The sequence below is a fragment of the Podarcis melisellensis genome, assembly GCF_964234715.1.
Source record: "Podarcis melisellensis genome assembly, chromosome: 8".
NCBI classification, from domain to species: domain Eukaryota; kingdom Metazoa; phylum Chordata; class Lepidosauria; order Squamata; family Lacertidae; genus Podarcis; species Podarcis melisellensis.
In genome coordinates this window covers 87,289,136-87,309,723 of record NC_138540.1, presented here as the reverse complement: position 1 = coordinate 87,309,723, position 20,588 = coordinate 87,289,136, and the positions used below count along the sequence as shown (strand labels likewise).

General features: G+C 47.7%; 1 protein-coding gene and 1 long non-coding RNA gene across 2 annotated transcripts in view; one reads left to right on the top strand and one right to left on the bottom strand.

The window, feature by feature from the left end:
- Window positions 1-2,994, bottom strand: part of LOC309376260 — a 40,196-nt gene extending 37,202 nt beyond the window's left edge. The window contains exon 1 of the long non-coding RNA XR_014171128.1: window positions 2,937-2,994. This is a non-coding gene — a long non-coding RNA (uncharacterized lncRNA). The remainder of the gene's footprint in view (window positions 1-2,936) is intronic.
- EXOC3L2 (exocyst complex component 3 like 2) overlaps window positions 1-20,588 on the top strand; it is a 53,231-nt gene that overhangs the window by 20,874 nt on the left and 11,769 nt on the right. The window contains exons 3-10 of the mRNA XM_081921980.1: window positions 911-1,553; window positions 5,343-5,457; window positions 7,196-7,306; window positions 9,771-9,871; window positions 12,506-12,616; window positions 14,566-14,701; window positions 15,980-16,102; window positions 19,606-19,761. Of these exons, the coding sequence (XP_081778106.1) occupies window positions 911-1,553; window positions 5,343-5,457; window positions 7,196-7,306; window positions 9,771-9,871; window positions 12,506-12,616; window positions 14,566-14,701; window positions 15,980-16,102; window positions 19,606-19,761 (1,496 nt within the window). The remainder of the gene's footprint in view (window positions 1-910; window positions 1,554-5,342; window positions 5,458-7,195; window positions 7,307-9,770; window positions 9,872-12,505; window positions 12,617-14,565; window positions 14,702-15,979; window positions 16,103-19,605; window positions 19,762-20,588) is intronic.

The following is a 20,588-nucleotide window of genomic DNA, read 5'->3' as shown; positions in this document are numbered from 1 at the left end:
CGAGTGTCTCAGAAGCCGAACATTTCGGAACCTGAACGCCGAAAACCCAGAAGTAATTGCTTCCGTTTTCGAACATGCCTTGGAAGTTGAACAGCTTCCGCGGCGTGTTTTTCCATTTTCACTTTTGAAATTGCTGGCAGCCCTTTGTGCCGAGGTATAGAGATTACTCTGAATCTTGAGACTTCCATGGGTCAACATTTACAACTGCATAATATTCCATATTCTATGTTATAAATCAATCCGTATTATCCATAGTACTTGTTACAGTAGAAGTGGGTTTCAAATCCTGCTAATATTTCCAAAGGACGTTCACAAACCGGAACACTCACTTCCGGGTTTGCGGCGTCCGGAAGCCAAAACGTTCAACTTGCAAGGCGTTTGGCTTCCAAGGTACGACTGTACGCCATAGCTGTCAACTTCTCCCTTTTCTTGCGAAGAATCCTATTCGGAATAAGGGGATTTCCCTATAAAAAAGGGAAAAGTTGACAGCTATGCTGTACACAGGTGGCGCTGTGGGTTAAACCACAGAGCCTAGGACTTGCCGATCAGAAGGTTGGCGGTTCGAATCCCTGCGACGGGGTGAGCTCCCATTGCTCGGTCCCTGCTCCTGCCCACTTAGCAGTTTGAAAGCATGTCAAGTGCAAGTAGATAAATAGGTACCACTCCAGCAGGAAGATAAACAGCGTTTCTGTGCACTGCTCTGGTTCGCCAGAAGCAGCTTAGTCCTGCTGGCCACATGACCCGGAAGCTGTACGTCAGCTCCCTCGGCCAATAAAGCAAGATGAGCGCTGCAACCCCAGAGTCGGCCACGACTGGACCTAAAGGTCAGGGGTCCCTTTACCTTTTTATGCTGTATGCTGAAATGGCTCCTAGACACACTTTGGATCTCTTTTTCCTCCTTGTGCTCCAGTTCTGGAAATCCTGAACCTGATCCACCAAAGGGATCTCCTGGTGGCCGACGAACACATCATCGAACTGGAGGCCGAATGTGAGCAGGATGGGCAGCAGAGCACGGAGGGCAGCGAGGTCCGGAAATCGGGGAGCCGGAAAGCCAAGGATGTGGCGCTGCTGTATGAGGCCTTGCAGAAGGAGCTCTGGGCCGTCCTGGCTGAGTCTCTGGCCGGCAAGAGCTCCTGTCCGGCTCTGGAGCTCGTGGTGCGAGTGATCGAGCAGGAGGAGGACACCGACCGCAAGTGGCTGGCGGCTCAAGGGGACCGGGCAAGCGGCTGCGGACCCCGGCCACGGGCCATGAAGGAGCAGTGGGCCGAGGCTGTGCGCCAGCTGGTCGGACAGCGGCTGCGCCAGTGCACCGAGGGCAGGGTCCTCCCCGTGGCCACGCAGATGGACCGCCTGGCCAAATGCGCCCTGGAGGACCTGTGCACCGTCAAGTTCCACCTCTTGCATGCCTACCCCAAGGAATACGAGGCCTTCGGGGTCTACCTGTGCAGCTTCCACCAGGGACTCGCCAGGTGTCTGGCGGAGGCAGTCCAGAAGAAGCTGAGCATCTCCGACCTCTACTTCGTCCTGGATTGGAGCAGCAACATCTACCAGAGGTAAAAGGCAGGGACGGATCTGGGCGGTCTGCACGCCCTCCAACATTTTTCTGATATTATTATTTTATTATGTATACTCCGCCCATCTGACTGGGTTGCCCCAGTGACTGGGTGGCTTCCAACATACAGTGGTACCTCGGGTTACACTCGCTTCAGCTTACAGACTCCGCTAACCCAGAAACAGTACCTCAGGTTAAGAACTTTGCTTCAGGATGAGAACAGAAATCGTGCTCCGGCGGCACAGCAGCTGCAGCAGGAGGCCCCATTAGCTAAAGTGGTGCTTCAGGTTAAGAACGGTTTCAGGTTAAGAACAGACCTTTGGAACGAATTAAGCACTTAACCCGAGGTATCACTTTATATAAAAAGATAATTAAACACTGAACTTTTTAATTAAAAAAAAAAAGACATCCCTATACTGTGGTACCTCAGGTTAAGAACTTAATTCGTTCTGGAGGACTGTTCTTAACCTGAAGCACCACTTTAGCTAATGGGGCCTCCTGCTGCCGCCCCACGATTTCGGTTCTCATCCTGAAGCAAAGTTCTGAACCTGAAGTACTATTTCTGAGTTAGCGGAGTGCGTAAGCTGAAGCGTATGTAACCTGAAGCATCTGTAACCCAAGGTACCACTGTACAGGGCTGCCTTCAAATGTCTTCTAAAGGTTGTATAGTTACTTATCTCTGTGACTCGGGGATCACATAACGTTTCTTCGATGAAAATAGGGACGTCCTAGGGAAAAGAGGGGACGCGGGTGGGGCTGTGGGTTAAACCACAGAGCCTAGGACTTGCCGATCAGAAGGTCAGCAGTTCAAATCTCCTAACAGGGTGAGCTCCCGTTGCTCGGTCCCTGCTCCTGCCAACCTAGCAGTTCAAAAGCACATCAAAGTGCAAGTAGATAAATAGGTGGGAAGGTAAACGGCGTTTCCGTGCGCTGCTCTGGTTCGGCAGAAGCGAACCCCAGAGTCGGTCACGAATGGACCTAATGGTCAGGGGTCCATTTACCTTGGCGAAAACCAAGTGGCTGGTGCCAATTTGCCAAGTGGAAAAATTCCTACCAGGCCTCTCAATGGCGACCAACCAAGGTCCATAACAAGGTCAAGGGATGAAAACCTTCTAGGGTGGGAGGGTGGGAAAAGCAGGAACAGTTGACGGGAGGCAAAGAGGGAGATCCCTGGCCGCATCCTGGTTTAAATAGGGTAGGCCACTCCCCCAGAGACAGCCGATTGGCTGGCCAGGAGATGACGTGGGACAAGGGAGCTGGGAGACCAACAGCGTCTGTGGGGCATCAGTGTGGGCTCACAATGGACAACTCAGTGGGTTAGAGCATGGTGTGATAATGCCAAGGTTGCAGGTTCAATCCCCGTATGGGGCAGCTTAACAACAACAATAATAATAATAATAATAATAATTTATTTATACCCTGCCTATCTGGCTGGGTTTCCCCAGCCACTCTGGGCGACTCCCAACAGAATACAGTGGTACCTCGGGTTACAGACGCTTCAGGTTACAGACTCCATTAACATAGAAATAGTACCTCAGGTTAAGAACTTTGCTTCAGAATGGGAACAGAAATCGCGTGGCGGCGGCGCGGCGGCAGCAGCAGTGGGAGGCCCCATTAGCTGAAGTGGTACCTCAGGTTAAGAACAGTTTCAGGTTAAGAACAGACCTATAGAACGAATTAAGTTCTTAACCCGAGGTACCACTGTACTAAAAACACGGTAAACATCAAATGTTAAAAACAGGGTTGCCTTTAGATGCCTTCTAAAAGTCAGATAGTTGATTATTTCCTTGACATCTGATGGGAGGGCGTTCCACAGGGTGGGTGCCGCCACTGAGAAGGCCCTGTGCCTGGTTCCCTGTAACCTGACTTCCCGCAATGAGGGAACCGCCAGAAGGCCCTCGGAGCTGGATCTCAGTGTCCGGGCTGAACGATGGGGGTGGAGACGCTCCTTCAGGTATACTGGGCCTTTGAGGCCGTTTAGGGCTTGAAAGGTCAGCACCAACACTTTGAATTGTGCTCAGAAATGTACATGTTCCTGCACTTGAGGGGGCTGGACTAGATGATCGTTAGGGTCCCCTGCACCTCTAGGATTCTATTATTCCCTTGCCCCCTTCCTTTTATAAGCACTGATCCTCACAGAGCCAAAACAACCCCATCCACCCAGGCTTGGGGAAGCCAGACGTTTGTTCTGATCCGGTTTTATTCCTCTTCTGTTCTTAATAAACAAGGTAGTTCAGATATGTGACTAATACTTAACACACAGCCTGTCCCTTTGATGAAACACCCTTGATTAAGGGCTTTGAACACCAAAGCCAATGTTAATCCCGCAGCTGATTTTGGAGGGTAAAGTTTAGACCAGGTATGTATGGGTTAGTTCAGACCAGTCATAACAGAACACCCCTGAGCATGTCCAGAGTGACTCCAGCTCACTACAAGCTTTGCCCCAGACGCGTCTGACTTCAGCCAGCCCTGGCTGCCAGGCTGTCAGAGTCTTGCCTTTGCGCACAGAAGGTAGGGAGGCTGTGAGCGAAATTTATTAATTATTCTTAATATCCCACTTTCCCCTCCAGATCGGGGATCAAGGCAGCTTACACAAATTTAAACCGCTCAGATAAAATATAAGGAGCTAAAATTGTATAAAAGACCATAATTAAAGAGCCATTAAACTCTAATAGAATTAAAACAATATTTGAAAATAGATGTATTTGAATACAGATAGTAAAAGCAGCAGAGCGCGACGTAAACGTTCTTTCCTTAAAAAGCAATCAGATCCCTAAGGCCTATCAGAACAAAGTGGTCTTCAGTAGGGCTGGGCGATATCTGGTTTTCAGCATCATCATATATCACCAGCTAAACATTGTGATATACTGATATGTTGTGAAGTCTGAAATAAGGATGAAGCTATGTAGAGGCATTGGCTGGCTTCATGGTTTTCCCCACATTGCAATTGTTGCACACACACACACACACACCATGATTTGCAATATATCGCCGGAACAAAAATTATGAAACCGTTATCAGAATGCGGCATCTAGACTGGTGACTGGAAGCAGCTGCCGAGACCACATAACACCAGTCTTGAAAGACCTACATTGGCTCCCAGTACGTTTCCGAGCACAATTCAAAATGTTGGTGCTGACCTTTCCAGCCCTAAACCTTTCCAGCCCAGTACGTTTCCAAGCACAATTCAAAATTCAAAGGCCCAGTATACCTGAAGGAGCGTCTCCACCCCATCATTCTGCCCGGACATTGAGATCCAGCTCCTTCTGGCGGTTCCCTCACTACGAGAAGCCAAGTTACAGGGAACCAGGCAGAGGGCCTTCTCGGTGGTGGCACCCGCCCTGTAGAACGCCCTCCCATCAGATGTCAAAGACAAGAACAACTACCAGACTTTTAGAAGACATCTGAAGGCAGCCCTGTTTAGGGAAGCTTTTAATGTTTGATGCATTACTGTGTTTTAATATTTTGTTGGAAGCCGCCCAGAGTGGCAGGGGAAGCCCAGCCAGATGGGCAGGATATTAATAATAACAATAATAATAATAATAATAATAATAATAATAATAATAATAATAATAATAATAATAATTACAATAGGGACTTCAAACTGGCTTCACTAATAAGGGAGTTCCAAAATTGTCTGGCAGCAGCTACCACCGACAAAGCCCTCTCCCGCTACCCCACCAAGTGTCCATTTGAGGGCATTTCTTTGGTCAGTCTGTGTGATGTACTTTGCATCCCTCTGGAGGAGATCCTGCTTCTCACTCCTGTTCGCTTTCTCTCCGCCGCACAGAGAAGTTCTCGGGCGAGCAGAAATCTCCTCCCTTGTCAAGACCCAGGAGCTGGGCCCGCTGCTCTCCCCCGAGACCCAGCTGAGCCTGGAAGAGGACCTCATCGCTGCTGTGAAGGTAAACAGTGAATCACAAAAGGGTGATGGTGAAGCAGCTTTCCGCCGCGGCTGTGCTGTGCCTGGGGGCAACCCGGGAAATGCTGTCCAGGACTGGTCCAGAATCCGAAGGTTCCGCTAGGAGTCAGTCCACAGGGCCAAGGCAGGAAACCAGGCAAGCACAGGTGCAGGATCTAGCATACAGCAGTGTTGCTCGCGCAACCTTGTATTGCACTTGGGCAAAAAAAATGAGAGGCACAAATACAAGATGGGTGACACCTGGCTTGAGAGCAGTACATGTGAAAAGGATCTAGGAGTCTTGGTTGACCACAAACTTGACATGAGCCAACAGTGTGAAGCGGCAGCTAAAAAAGCCAATGCAATTCTGGGCTGCATCAATAGGAGTATAGCATCTAGATCAAGGGAAGTAATAGTGCCACTGTATTCTGCTCTGGTCAGACCTCACCTGGAGTACTGTGTCCAGTTCTGGGCACCACCGTTCAAGAAGGACACTGACAAACTGGAACGTGTCCAGAGGAGGGCAACCAAAATGGTCAAAGGCCTGGAAACGATGCCTTATAATGAACGGCTAAGGGAGCTGGGCATGTTTAGCCTGGAGAAGAGGAGCTTAAGGGGTGATATGATAGCCATGTTCAAATATATAAAAGGATGTCACATAGAGGAGGGAGAAAGGTTGTTTTCTGCTGCTCCAGAGAAGCGGACACGGAGCAATGGATCCAAACTACAAGAAAGAAGATTCCACCTAAACATTAGGAAGAACTTCCTGACAGGAAGAGCTGTTCGACAGTGGAATTTGCTGCCAAGGAGTGTGGTGGAGTCTCCTTCTTTGGAGGTCTTTAAGCAGAGGCTTGACAACCATATGTCAGGAGTGCTCTGATGGTGTTTCCTGCTTGGCAGGGGGTTGGACTCGATGGCCCTTGTGGTCTCTTCCAACTCTATGATTCTATGATTCTAACCTGGGGCAGGGTCCGACAGCCTTTTATCTCTGTTGGGGTAACGGCCGGTCCTGATCCCCCAGCAACTCGCCTCCCTGTTTCGTCCGGAGGCGAGCACTCCTCCTGTGAGTACTCAGGTCTCTCCTTCTCTCAGACGTCAGTCTCTGCAGCTCGGGAGACCTCGGTGGGTGACTAGACCTAGGGGCCGCCTCAGCCTCCCCTGACCCAACCGGTAGTGGAGCAGCTGTAAGTGATGGCCCAGCTGGAGGCAACGAGGTCATCCCTGCATCTGGAGCCAGGGCAGGCTCAGGCCCCTGACTCGGCCATCTGGTGTTTGTTGCAGGGGAACCTGTGCAGACTGGGGCTCTTCAGGATCAGGCCCCAGACTTGGTTCAGATGATGCCTGAGGCAAAGGATCCAGTGCAGACTGAGCCTCTTCTGGTTCCAAGTCTGAGTCCCAGGCCATCACAGCAGCTAATGAGGACATAAGAAGTCCCTTCTGCAGGAGTCAGAGACAGCCACCAAGCTAAATGGGCAAATTCCTGGCAGAGAGGGCTAGTTGGAGACAGCAATGCTTTTGAATGTCAGGGTCTGGGAGCCAGAGGAGGAGAGAGGGGCCTTTCTTGCAGATTTCCCATAATGGGCATATCGTTGGCCACCGTGAGAACAGGCTGCTGGACCAGAAGGGCCACAGGCCTCATCCTGCAAGGTTGTTCTTACGTTTTTAGGGTGGCAGGCATGTAGACAAGCCACCGATTCTGCTCGTTCTTTCCCTGGTATGCACCTTTCCTTGCTTGTTCGTAGGCGAAGATCACCGAGGACATGAGCCAAGAGCTGCAGAAGGAGGAGGAGAGATGGGCGCAAGAAGACACAGGCGACGGCTTCCAGTTCGGCCTGTCTGGCAAAGTCATACTGGTAGGTGGGACGCTTGGCAACCCAAAGGAGCCTGCGGCTTCGCCTGTTGGACTTCTGCCTGCATGCTTCACTCTCCCTCTCGCTCTTCCTTCACGTCTGCATGGAGCTTCAGCCATTTACACTTACTGGTCACAGTTTGGCAAGGCTGCAATTTGTTTATTACAGTCAATAGGCAGGATTCGCGATCTATCCCAGCCCTGCCCGGAAATGTCAGGAGTTGACCAGGTGTTCTGCCCCTGAGCCATGTCTCTTCCCATGGAATTTCCCTTAAAAACCCAGACTGGATTCTCACTCATTCCTGTGACTTCTGACATGGGAGAATCGGAGGCAAACAAACCCGTCTCGGAGATTCGCTGGTGTTGCCAAGTGTGGTGCCAGCTAGCCAATTCCTCGCTCTTTTGGTCTCACCTCCTGGAACAATGAACCGTCCGGTGCTTGGAGTGTGTGTGTGTCCCATCCCAAACACTCGCTAGCTGCCCTGTTTCCTTGTGATACTGAGTTCCTGGGTATAGGATTGAAGAGTTGTAAGGGACCTCAAGGATCACTTAGTGCAGCCCACTGTGGGATGTGAAACACAAGAGCAGTCAAGTACAACATCCCTAGAGTGGACATAAAAGGGGATGTCTGGACCAGCCAGTTGGAACTTCCTGTTTCTCCTGTCTGGGACAGACTTCCTCTGCATTTGACTAGAGGTGGGCGTGGCCTCACCTGTGCAGGTAACAAAAGCATAGGACTGGCTGCCATCTCTCTCTCTGACTACTTTCATTGAAGAAGCAATATCTGCTTAGCCTAAGATGCCCTCAAGAGGACAAAGGGACTGTCTCCTTATGGGATAGTTTCCAGGTGTACATTACTTTTCTAAGCTAAGTCTGCCTTCTGGGATCCAATTGTGAACAGAATGTGAGTGAGTAAACCCTTTTAATACTTTTGTAGAAGACTGTATTGTGTCTTATCTTTTTATGAGGGACTAGGGAGCCAGCGTGGTGTAGTGGTTAAGAGCAGTGGACTCTTAATCTGGTGAACCGGGTTCGCTTCCCCGCTCCTCCACATGCAGCTGCTGGGTGACCTTGGGCCAGTCACACTTCTCTGAAGTCTCTCAGCCCCACTCACCTCACAGAGTGTTTGTTGAGGGGAGGAAGGGAAAGGAGAATGTTAGCCGCTTTGAGACTCCTTAAAAGGGAGTGAAAGGCGGGATATCAAATTCAAACTCTTCTAAATGGGGAATTACCTATAAAATTTATTTAGAGGCTTTAGCGAGCCTGAGCAAACGCATCCGCTGTGCAAAGTTTAAAAAAGGGGGATGTTACTCTGCTAAATTGTAGAACTTGTTAACACAAGTTGGAAAGGATATAATCAAACAATATAGCCTCTCCTGCATCCCTGAAGATTCCCACACCCGCTGCAATGCAGGAATCACAGCTGAAGTGTCCCTGGCGGGTGACCGCCTAACCGCTGCTTAAAAACCCTCCAAACCTTCCGAAGTGATCCGATCCACAGTCAAACGCCTTTTACCACCAGAAAGTTCTTCATGACATTTAGTTGGCACCTCCATTTGAATCCATTGGTTCAGGTCCTGCCCACTGGAGTAGCAGAATATGAGCTTGCACAGCCCTTCAGATATTTGAAGACAGCTGTCCATCTACTCTTCTCCATGCTGAACATACCCAGCTCCCATGGCTCAGCTTCCAGACCTTTGATCATGTTGCTTGCCCTCTTCTGCACACCTTCCAGCTTGTTTGTACCCTTCTTAAACCGGGAACTGGGCACGGGACTCCAGTACTTCCTCTTACGAAAGACTTCGTCCCTTTCTACTCTTGCCTGTTCCTTCCCTGCTTCATCTTTCCCTGAGATGTCCTGGGACTGAAGGGTGGCTGGCTGGGAGTCCTTTGGGACTGGGCAGGGTGCATAGCTGTCAACTTTCAGATTTGAAAATAAGGGATCAGCAGCCTCACCTGTCCTGGGGAGAGTCTACAGCAGTGTTTCCCAACCTTGTGCCTCCAGCTGTTTTTGGACTACAATTCCCATCATCCCTTGCCACTGGTCTTGCTAGTCAGGGATGATGGGAGTTGTAGTTCAAAAACAGCTGGAGGCACAAGGTTGGGAAACACTGGTCTACGGGATATCTTAACAATCTGGGGTAGACTTCCGGTTGGCTGCACAACTAATGGCGGACGGGAGCTCTTTCAGATGAAAGAGCCCCAGCACTTTGAAGTTTGGGGTGACTGCGAAGCGTCGCAAACCCCCCAAAAAACCTCAGATCGAGCGTTCTTAGGACCTGGTGTTCTGGCGGGTACCCTTTGCGATATATACGGGATATCTAACGATCCGGGATAGCAGCGGGAAATAGCGCTGGAATAAGGGAATTTCCCCTCAAAAAAAGGGAAGGTTGACAGCTATGGCAGGGTGGTTCTCCAAAGGCACCCATCTCTTGATTTTATCACAGGCCTTTTCTCCCTCTCTACAGGTGCTAAAGGCTCACGTAGACAAAGCCCCCCAGATCACAGAAGATTTTGGAAGGAGGATGGGACATTGCTGCCTGAGCTGCTTGGCAGACTTCCTGCAGAGGTAGCTCCCTTCTGAAGGACAGGCGAGGGGGACCCCAGGAAAAGAGAACCAAGCTCTTCTTTTCGCTGCGGGTTCGGTGGGGAAGGAGTGCATGGTCTAGAGCATTGATAGAAGCCTTGCTTTTAATAATAATAATAATTAAAAAAAAAATTCACTGTATTTTTTGCTCTATAAGATGCACCAAACCATAAGACGGAGCTAGTTTTTGGAGGAGGAAAATGAGGAAAAAAATAATTCTGAATACCAGAAGCCAGAATAGCTTCTGGGATAGCCTCTTGTTGTTCTGGCTTCCGGGATAGCTGCGCTAAGCCTCTTCAGGGCAGCGGGATGATGGCTCCCCCAAGAGCCGCGCTCCCTTTAAAGATCCCTTCTCCCTCCTTGGGGAAAAGCCCTCAAGAGCCACACACACACACTCCACGCGGCTCTTTAAAGGGAGCGCTGAGCAGAGCCTCTCGCCTGCATTCGCTCCATAAGACACACACATATTTCCCCTTACTTTTTAGGAGGGGAAAAGTGTGCCTTATAGAGTGAAAAATACGGTATTTATATCCCGCCCGCCCCAGCCAAAGCCGGGCTCAGAGCGGCTAACAACCATAAAAGTAACACAGCATTCTAAAATCAATTCATTTTAAAATCAATTCAAAATCTAATTAAATTAATGGCAACCATTGGGCTAGAGTTCTGTCAGGATTACCAAAGGAGGGGGGGTCAGACTGTGCCTTGGCCAAAGGCCTGGTGGAATTTTAAGATATTCCACCCAATCTGGTAGTTTCGAGCTAATCAAAAATGATCCTGGGTAATTTGACAGCTCGAAATGCAGCAGATCTCTTACCTCCATGCCGATTCAAGCCTTGTTTACTGCAAACAGCATTTTGGGGTGGGTAAAGGGGATTTTCACAGGAATCTGATGCTGGCAGTGATGGGGTGAGCTCCTGTTGCTCGGTCCCTGCTCCTGCCAACCTAGCAGTTCGAAAACACGTCAAAGTGCAAGTAGATAAATAGGTACTGCTCTGGCGGGAAGGTAAACGGCGTTTCCATGCGCTGCTCTGGTTTGCCAGAAGCAGCTTAGTCATGCTGTCCACATGACCCGGAGGCTGTATGCCGGCTCCCTCGGCCAGTAAAGCGGGATGAGCGTCGCAACCATAGAGTTGTCCGCGACTGGACCTAACGGTCAGGGGTCCCTTTACCTTTTTAATCCCCATCTCAAACCCCCCAAACTACATCACTAATACATCATGGTTACATCATGAAAGGGGTGGATTGGTGGCAGTAATCTGAGCATCCTGGACCCTGCCCCATGGTTCTCCTTGCCCTCCACCAAACACCCATCAAGTGTAACAAAAGAGTTCTTTACATTTTCCTGTTTCCCAGCCAAGTTAACCACACCCTTTTGTCTTCATCTGGGTTTGTTATTTCTGGAATGGCTATCTGTCTGGCATTCAGGTATCGGGAGGCCAGGGATTATCACTCAGGCAGAGAGGCTGCTGAGCAGCTGAGCTCACATGTCTAGATGAATTTCTGAAGTTTTCCCAGTGAGCCAGTACACAGATACATTTATCAGTGAATTCTTACATTTGGTATCGTGCAGCAGAGGCCCTTTGAATAGATAGATAGAAATAAACTGATGGGGTGTTTTGTGGGGACAAATCACAAAAGTGATTGTGCTGATCTTGGTAGTGGGCTGCACGGGCATGATATCTGCTAGAGGGGCAACCCCCCCCCCAACCTAGACATACATTCCTGCAGCACAAGGCAACATAACCTGGTCCTTCCCTCTCTCTTTTTTCCATTGCAACAATCCTGCGAGGTAGGCCAGCCTGAGTCTTGCAGTCTGCGCCACTTGCAAGACAGCAGGCATGATGTAGAAGGCTGCGGCGGCAGCAAAGCATGTTGTTGCACAGGGCCAAGGAATAAGCTGCACAGGGGAGGGTTGAAAAAAAAACCCAACCCGTTTTCCCACTGGCCTGGGGAGGGGGGAATCGTCCCAAGGAAACCAAAGCTTGCCCTGAACTGCTCTTGCCACAACCGCTTTCCGTGTGGGTGGCACGCAGGAGGCAGATAGGGTGGGGTAGCGGGTTTAGGAACACCCACCGGACGGTGGCAGCAGAATGGCATGCCGTTTCCATTTCAAACTGGCCGCCGAGGACCAGGGTCATCCCGGGGTATAAATAGCCGCTCCGTAAGGAAATGCCAGCAAGATGGAGCCGGAGGACAAAGCCCCCCCCCTCCCGCCCCCGGTGGAGTCAGCCAGGGATGGAAAGTCAAAGCTATTCTTAGCAGGTCTGCTTCCTGATGCGCCTGTTTCAGAAAGCTGGGTGTGTGTTTTTGTTTGTCTGAATGGGATGTCCGTGTCCTCTGGGGATGCCAAAACCCAAGGAAGACCAGAGGTTCACCGGGGGGCTGCTACCCCGGGGTGATGGGGGCTTGAAGAGCCACCTACTGGTTTTAGCAGCGCCCAGTGAGCTTCCTGGCTGTGGCGGGATTTGAACCCTGATCTCCCAGGTCCGACCACTGTGGCCACGACAGATGGTTGTGGGAAGATGAGGCACGGCGGGTGCCTTTGAGCAGGACTTCTTTGCGGCACCTGAATTTCCCTTTGCCTTTTCTCTCCCTCTTTGCGCCCCCCCCCCCCAGTTTTCAGAGGAAGGTGGAAAGGTTCCACGAGGGGCAAATAGAGACCCCCCTCACTGCCGACGCCTTAATGGACCGGACCATCATGCTCATCAACCACTGCCCACCTTTTAGGTAAGAGACGGACTCTCATTCTTTTTCCTTTCTCCCCCTGTGATGAAGCTGCATTTTAATATTTCAATATTTTAATATTGTATTTTAATCTTGTTTTTAAGTTGTATTCATTCAACTTGTTTTTATTATTGCTTGTTAGCCGCCCTGAGCCAGGCCTTGGCTGGGGAGGGCGGGGTATAAATAAATATTATTATTATTATTATTATTATTATTATTATTATTATTATTATTATTTCCCGTTTAAGCCTTGAGTGCCAGGGAAAAACCAGAGAGGCTGAAAGTTCAACCCCTTCTCCTGTGGCCCCCACAATCGTTGCAAACTCTCCTGTGCCCCCTCCCCAAATTCCCAACCTAATGTCTATCAGCCTGAACTTGTATCCTCTCCACTTGCACAACGACATTGAAAAGCTCACCCCCACTTTCAATTCTCCCCTATTTGGGTTGTATTGGGTATTCGTTCGTTTTTACGGGACCGCCTCTCCTGGTCTGCCCCGCAGAGGACCTTAAGATCCTTGAATCACCATAGTTTAGAGGTCCTGGGTCCTTAGATTATCCTCCACCGGAGCCAGGGCCTTCTCAGTGTTGGCTCCGACCTGGTGGAATGCTCTGTCCCAGGAGACTAGGGCCCTTCAGGATTTAACCTCCTTCCGCAGGGCCTATAAGACAGAGCTATTCCGCCTGGCTTTCAATTTGAACTTAGCCTGATCTTTTATTCCCCTTCCTTCCCTCCCCCTCCCCTTTTTATGAAGATTACCCGCTCTGGGATCCCACAGCTAATTCTCCCCTGGTCTCCTCGCTGGCCCAAATAGGACTAATTTAGCCAGCTAGCCCTGGTGACCATCTAATATTTATTGGATGGATTTCCCCCCTTAATTGATTTTTGAATTCTGAATTTATTGTTATTCACGGTTTATACTGTATTTTATGCTGTTTTTTGTTGCATCAATTAAGTGTTTTAAATTTGTTGTTAGCCGCCCCGAGCCCGATTTTTGTTCTGGGAAAGGCGGGGTATAAATAAAAATTTATTATTATAATTTTCTCGGATCTGAGAGCTTTGCTCCTTTTGCGGCAATCCAATCCTACCCGCTGAGCTGAAGCTTGGCCAAGCAAAATCTCTCTCTGGATTTTCCACACGCTTCTCCACCAGGGCCTCCTTCTCATGGCGAGAATGTACCGTATTTTTCGCTTCATAAGACACACTTTTTTACTCCCAAAAAGTAAGGGGAAATGTCTGTGTGTCTTATGGAGCGAATGCGTGGTCCCTGGAGCTGAATTGCCCAGGGGAGAAAAGCAGATTATGCTTTTTTTTTTTTTTGAAAGAGGGAAGTGGGTGTTGAAATAAAGCTGCTGATCGTTTGCCGATCAGGGAGAGAGATAAGGGACGCTAGAGATAAAGGAGGCTGCCTGGGAGGGGGAGGTAAAGACAGCAAACTTGCAAAGGGGGGGAAACAGGAAGACGAAAGCAATGAGGAGAGAAATTAGAAGAAAAGGAGGAGCAAAAAACTGTTCCAGCTAAGGAAAAGATACTAGGGCAAACAAGAGGGAAGGGAGTGTTGAAAGGAAGCAGCTGATAGGTGGGATCGGAAGAGAGATAAGGGTCACCCCAAATTCACCATCAGATCACATAGCATGTCCATGGCTACAGCCTGCACCAAAAAAATCACGCACCCACTGTTGCCTCGGGCCACAATGGTGTGAAAACATAGTTACAAAGCACATAGATTCTCAGGATTTTTGCGTTGGGCTACCCCAAACTCACCGTCAAATCACACGTCTGTGGCCACAGCATGAGCCACAAAAATCATACATCCACTGTTTCATTCAGACTATATTTTTTTCTTGTTTTCCTCCTCTAAAACTAGGTGTGTCTTATGGTCAGGTGAGTCTTATGGAGCGAAAAATACGGTAGGCCCTGTGTTCTACCCTGCTGACCAAAATCTTTCCCGCAGGGATTACGTGGAGCGCTTGGCGAGGTTTGGCCACCCCGAGAGCGAGGCAGTGAGGTGCCAGGCCAACGCCTCCCTTGACAGAGTGACTCGACTGTGCAACAGGGTCTTGGCTGACCATCTCTTTCAAAACCTCAAGGTATTGATTTTGGAGAAAACCTCCCCAGAGGACGTTAGTGGGAGCAGACTGCGGGAGGGAGAAATCAGTGACCTCATCCAACATGATCTTGGGGTGGGTGAGGAATATCGGGGGGAAACTAATGCATAGTTAAACTGTGGAACTCACTGCTGCAGGAAGCAGCGATTTCCTCCACCGAAGACGGCTTTATTTATTTATTATAAATTTTTATTAGTTTTTTAACATATCATTTTCAACAATAATTAAACATACTTTTATATCTTATACAATTCTTTTTTGAATTCCAACATCTGAAAATTTTCCAATCTATTCACTTAATTTACATTTCTTACTTTCACTATTACATTTAGCTCATAACTGATATCACTATTCTTTCACTAGTTTGCAATGCTTCATACATTTCTCCTTACACAGCTTCTCGTAGTCCTACTAATGTAATTTGTTGATTACAGTTGCTCTTCAAATAGTTTGTATATTTCTTTCAATCTTCTGTAAATCTTTGGTCCCGCAGGTTTCGAATCCTTCCTGTCATTTTATCCAATTCTGTGTAGCCCATTAATTTTATCTACCATTCTTCTTTCGTCGGAATTTCTTCTTGTGTCCATTTCTGGGCTAACAATACTCTTGCCACTGTTGTTGCATATAAAAACAATTTAACGTCTTGTCTATTAATGTCCTGACCTATAAAACCAAGTAAAAATGCTTCTGGTTTTTTTTAAAAAATGTATATTTCAACATCTTTTTCATCTCATTATATATCATTTCCCAGAAGTTTTTGACTTTCTTACATTCCCACCACATATGGTAAAACGTTCCTTCTTTTTCTTTGCATTTCCAACATTTATTATTTGTCTTATGCATTCTAGCTAATTTCATGGGTGTAATACACCATCTATACATAATTTTTGCTGCGAGAAGCCAAGTTACAGGGAACCAGGCAGAGGGCCTTCTCGGTGGTGGCACCAGCCCTGTGGAACACCCTCCTACCAGATGTCAAAGAGAAAAATAACTACCAAACTTTTAGAACACATCTGAAGGCAGCCCTGTTTAGGGAAGCTTTTAATGTTTAATAGGTTATTGTATTTTAGTGTTTTGTTGGAAGCCGCCCAGAGTGGCTGGGGAAACCCAGCCAGATGGGTGGGGTATAAATAATAAATTATTGTCATCATCATCATGTTATCTTTCAAGGCATCACAACCTGTAAATTTTATTCTTTCTTTCCACAACCTCTCCCAATCGTTTCTCATTCCTCCTCCTTCCCTCCTCTGCCCCATACAGCCCCACTTCCAAAAACTGATGAAAAGGAAGTGGCTCAGCAACTCAGAGGCCTTCTCCACCATCATGGGCACCCTGGTAGAACACGCCCAGAAGCTGAGGAAGATGAAGATGGAGCCATACCAGGTGAGCGGCCTGCCAGGACGGCAAATGGCCCTGGCTGCACAGGGGACCCCAGCCATTGCTGCTGTGATAAGAATTTTAAGGTCTTAGATATATACCGTATTTTTCGCTCTATAGGACGCACCTTTTTCCCCTCCAAAAATTAAGGGGAAATGTGTGTGCGTCCTATGGAGCGAATGCAGGCTCCTTGGCTTCAGCGATAGCAACGGGAAGCCTCCGAAACGCAGAGGGAGCGCTCCCTCCGCGCTCCGGAGGCTTCGCGTTGCATTCGCTGAAGCCTGGAGAGCGAGAGGCGTTGGTGTGCACCAACCCCTCTCGCTCACCAGGCTTCAGGCAGCTATCCGCAAGCCTTCAGAGCGCGCCCCCAGCCCCGCAAGCTCCGGGAGCGGTGGCAAGGCTGAGCGCAACCTTGCTGCCGCTCCCGGACCTGTTCTGGGGGCTGGGGTCGGGGGAAGCTCGGGCAATGAAATGAAAAAGGTATTTAAATATACCCTCTTGAAGAAACCAGAGGCCGTTCTCCTGGGCATAGTTGACCAATCGGTGTTAAAGAAGGATAGAACTTTCTTTATGTATGCCACAACAGCAGCAAGAATACTTATCGCAAAATATTGGAAGACACAAGGTCTACCCACTTTGGAAGAATGGCAGATGAAGGTGATGGACTATATGGAATTGGCAGAAATGACCGGCAGGATTCGAGACCAGGGAGAAGAGTCAGTGGAGGAAGATTGGAAGAAATTTAAAGACTATTTACAGAGATATTGTAAAATTAAGGAATTTTAGAATAATGTTGGATTGGAACTAAGTGGTTTCTAGCTGTGATGGGTTAAAAGAATATGAAAAAAGGGGCTTATATAAGTAAAAATCTAAGATTGTAATAATTTAAGAATAAGATCTGGGTAGTAAAAAGAGGGAAAGAAATTGTTGAATTAATAATTTGATTTGGAATACAAAAAAGGGTGGTATGAGGAGGTCCGAGAAACAAGTAAATGAAAAATAAGGAGATGGAAAGATGGATTGTTTTTAACAATTTTTGATTGATATTTTTTCTTTTTTTCTGTTTTCTTTTTGTTTTCTTTTTTGTAATGTAAAATCCTTAATAAAAATTATTATAAAAAAAAGGCTGCATGCAACCTTGCTGCCGCTCCCGGGCCTGTTCTGGGGCTGGGGTTGTGGGAAGCTCGGGCTACCCCCGCCCCAGCCCCGCGGCTAAAAACAAAGCCAAGACAGTGAGCGGGATCCATCCTGCTCGCTGTCTTGGCTTCTGCCAAAGCCACGCACAGCCTCTCCCGGCTGGAGAGGTTGTGCGCGGCTAAAGAGGAAGCCAAGACAGCCAGTGGGATGGATCCTGCTCGCTGTCTTGGCTTCTTTGCTCTTTGGGGTTGGGGGGGGGAGAAATAATTCCCCCCCCTTTATTTCCCTCCCTAAAAACTAGGCGCACCCTATAGTCCGGTGCACCCTATGGAGCGAAAAATACGGTAATAAATGTTCATAAATGTACCAACCAAGCATGTTAGTACATTTACCGGCACAGGAAGACCAACCTGAAAGCATTTTGACTCCCAAACTGACCAAATGTTTGGCTATTTCTGCATATTCCATTAACTTCTGTCGCCATTCTTCTACTCTTGGTATTTGCTGTTGTTTCGAGACCAGTATATTATTTATACTTTTCAGATATACACATTTCACTGGTTTCGCAATCATTTTGACATTTCAAAACTGGACTTCCTTCCCCCTCTTTCTGCGGTTCCTTAAATTTATTTTTAATACCTTCTCCTCATGTCCTTCAAATGAACTTACTGATTTATTTATCTTCTTTAAATAGATACTCTTATGCAGGTTATTACAGTTATCCTGCCAGTGCTTTTATCTGTTTACAATTTATCTGTAAATGTTCCGTAAACCATTTCCACTCTTTTATAAAAAGTTTGTTATCTTGATTTCTCTTTTTTTTTAAAATAATTTTTTATTAATTTCCACAACAACAAAAAAGACAAAACACACCACATAAAAGAAAAAACAAAAGAACAAATACAAATAAAACATGACTTCCCCATACCTCCCTTTCACTGCATTCTTATTTAAAAAAAGATATTCCCTTAGCAACCCTTCAGTCAGATTCTTGTAGAGTCTCTTAGAGTTTACTTAACGTTCTCATTTACAGCTGTGATTCTCTGTTTCATACCCCTTGGCATCTTAGCTGTCCACAATTTTACAACAGTTTTTAAGATATGCTTTAAATTTTTCCCAGTCCTCTTCCACCGTCTCTTTCCTCTGGTCACGGATTCTGCCGGTCATCTCTGCCAATCCCATAAAGTCAATCACCTTTGTCTGCCACTCTTCCAGAGTAGGTAGTTCTTGCATCTTCCAATACTTTGCCAGAAGAATCCTTGCTGCTGTGGTTGCATACATAAAAAATGTTCTATCCTTCTTTGATACCAATTGGCCGACCATGCCCAAGAGAAAAGCCTCCGGTTTCTTTGTAAATGTCCACTTAAGGATCTTCTTAATTTCATTATAGATCATTTCCCAGTAGGCTTTAACCTTAGGGCAGGTCCACCACAGGTGATAGAAGGTTCCCTCAGACTCATTACATTTCCAACATTTATTATTGGGCATGTGATAGATCTTTGCCAGCTTGACTGGGGTCATGTACCACCTATAGATCATTTTCATTATATTCTCTTTTAGGGCACTACATGCCGTAAACTTAATTCCAGTGGTCCATAACTGTTCCCAGTCAGCAAACATTATATCATGACCAATATCCTGTGCCCATTTTATCATAGCTGATTTAACCGTTTCTTCCTGTGTATTCCATTTCAGCAGCAAATTATACATTCTAGACAAATTCTTAGTATTGGACTCTAACAATTCTGTTTCTAACTTTGACCTCTCCTTATGAAATCCTAGTTTCCTGTCTTGCTTGAACATCTCATTTATCTGGTGATAATGTAACCAATCTCGAACTTTATGCTTTAGCTTCTCATAACTCCGAAGTTTAACCTTTTCCCCCTCCTGTTCCAAAATTTCATAATATTTTAACCAGTTAGGGTCCATGTTGAGTTTTTTCACAGCCTTATCTTGATTTCTCATCCTTCCGGTACGTTTCGCCATTTCTGCATACAGTGGTACCTCTGGTTACGTACTTAATTCGTTCCGGAGGTCCGTTCTTAACTTGAAACTGTTCTTAACCTGAAGCACCACTTTAGCTAATGGGGCCTCCTGCTGCCACTGCGCAGCCGGAGCACAATTTCTGTTCTCATTCTGAAGCAAAGTTCTTAACCCGAGGTATTATTTCTGGGTTAGCGGAGTCTGTAACCTGAAGCGTATGTAACCTGAGGTACCACTGTATTCCATAGGTTTTTGTATCCATTCTTCCTCCTTTGCTGGGACTTCCTCTTCTGTCCATCTTTTGGGCGAGTACTGTTCTTGCCTCTGTAGCTGCATACGTGAATACGTTTCTGTGCAATTTAGGCAGCTGTTTCCCTGTCTCTCACCAGATGTTGCTGAAGGATGTGCACCGCCGGGTGCTCATCGAGTACGTCCGGCCCCTGATGCGAGTGCGGTTTGTCTGCACCACCTCCAAGATGAGGACCAAGATGGCAAACAAGCTGCGACGTGAAGCCAAACAGCTGGAGGAGTTCTTCATCCAGCTGGTGAGGACCATAGCTGTCAACCGTCCCTTATTAGGCGGGAAACTCCCTTATCCCAGCGCCGTGTCCCACTGCTGTCCCTTATTGATGATGTCCCTTAAATTTCCCGGGTTTCAAAGGAAGTAGCTCCTCTCCCTCCCTCCCTGCCGGCCAGGGAGGAGGGAGGCTCCAATTGGGTTGCTTGGCTGCGTTGCTCACCCAATAAGGAGTCTAAGAACGACTGGGGGGTGGAGCTTGCATGCCTTGTGCCAATCAAATCAGCCACCTTGCCTGAGGACTCGCCTTTGCTCAGCGCTTCCCAGCGGAGAGGGGACGGTGGTTTTCCTTGCTGCATCCCCTTTGCCGGGTTGCTGCGCTGTGGGAACCACTGCTTGAGGCTTCGTTTGGCTGCTGGCTGGGCTTTCTGCCTTTGGCTTGGAGGGGATCAGAAGCTGAACATACCTGTGCTCTGAAAATTCCGTATTTTGGCTGCTGATCCCTTATTTTCGAGGCTGCTGGTCCCTTATTTTCAAATCTGTAAATTGACAGCTATGGTGAGGACTGGGGGCGTGGGGTGAGATGTGGTGTGGGCCCCCTTGCCACCAAAGCGGGAAAATGGGGCCCCTGTACCTGCCTCTAGCCCAGGGGTAAAAACCAATAGAAAAAAGATGGTCATGGAACTGAGGAATTGCACAAAACAAATGAAATACCGTGAAAATCCCTGAAATGAGAAGTAATCGATTAGAAATATTATCTTGTGGAAATAATAATAAAAATCAAAAAGCTTAAGGAAAAAATTAGAGAAACCTAAAAATAGAACAAAGCCTTAACGGGATGCTGGCTACAAACCT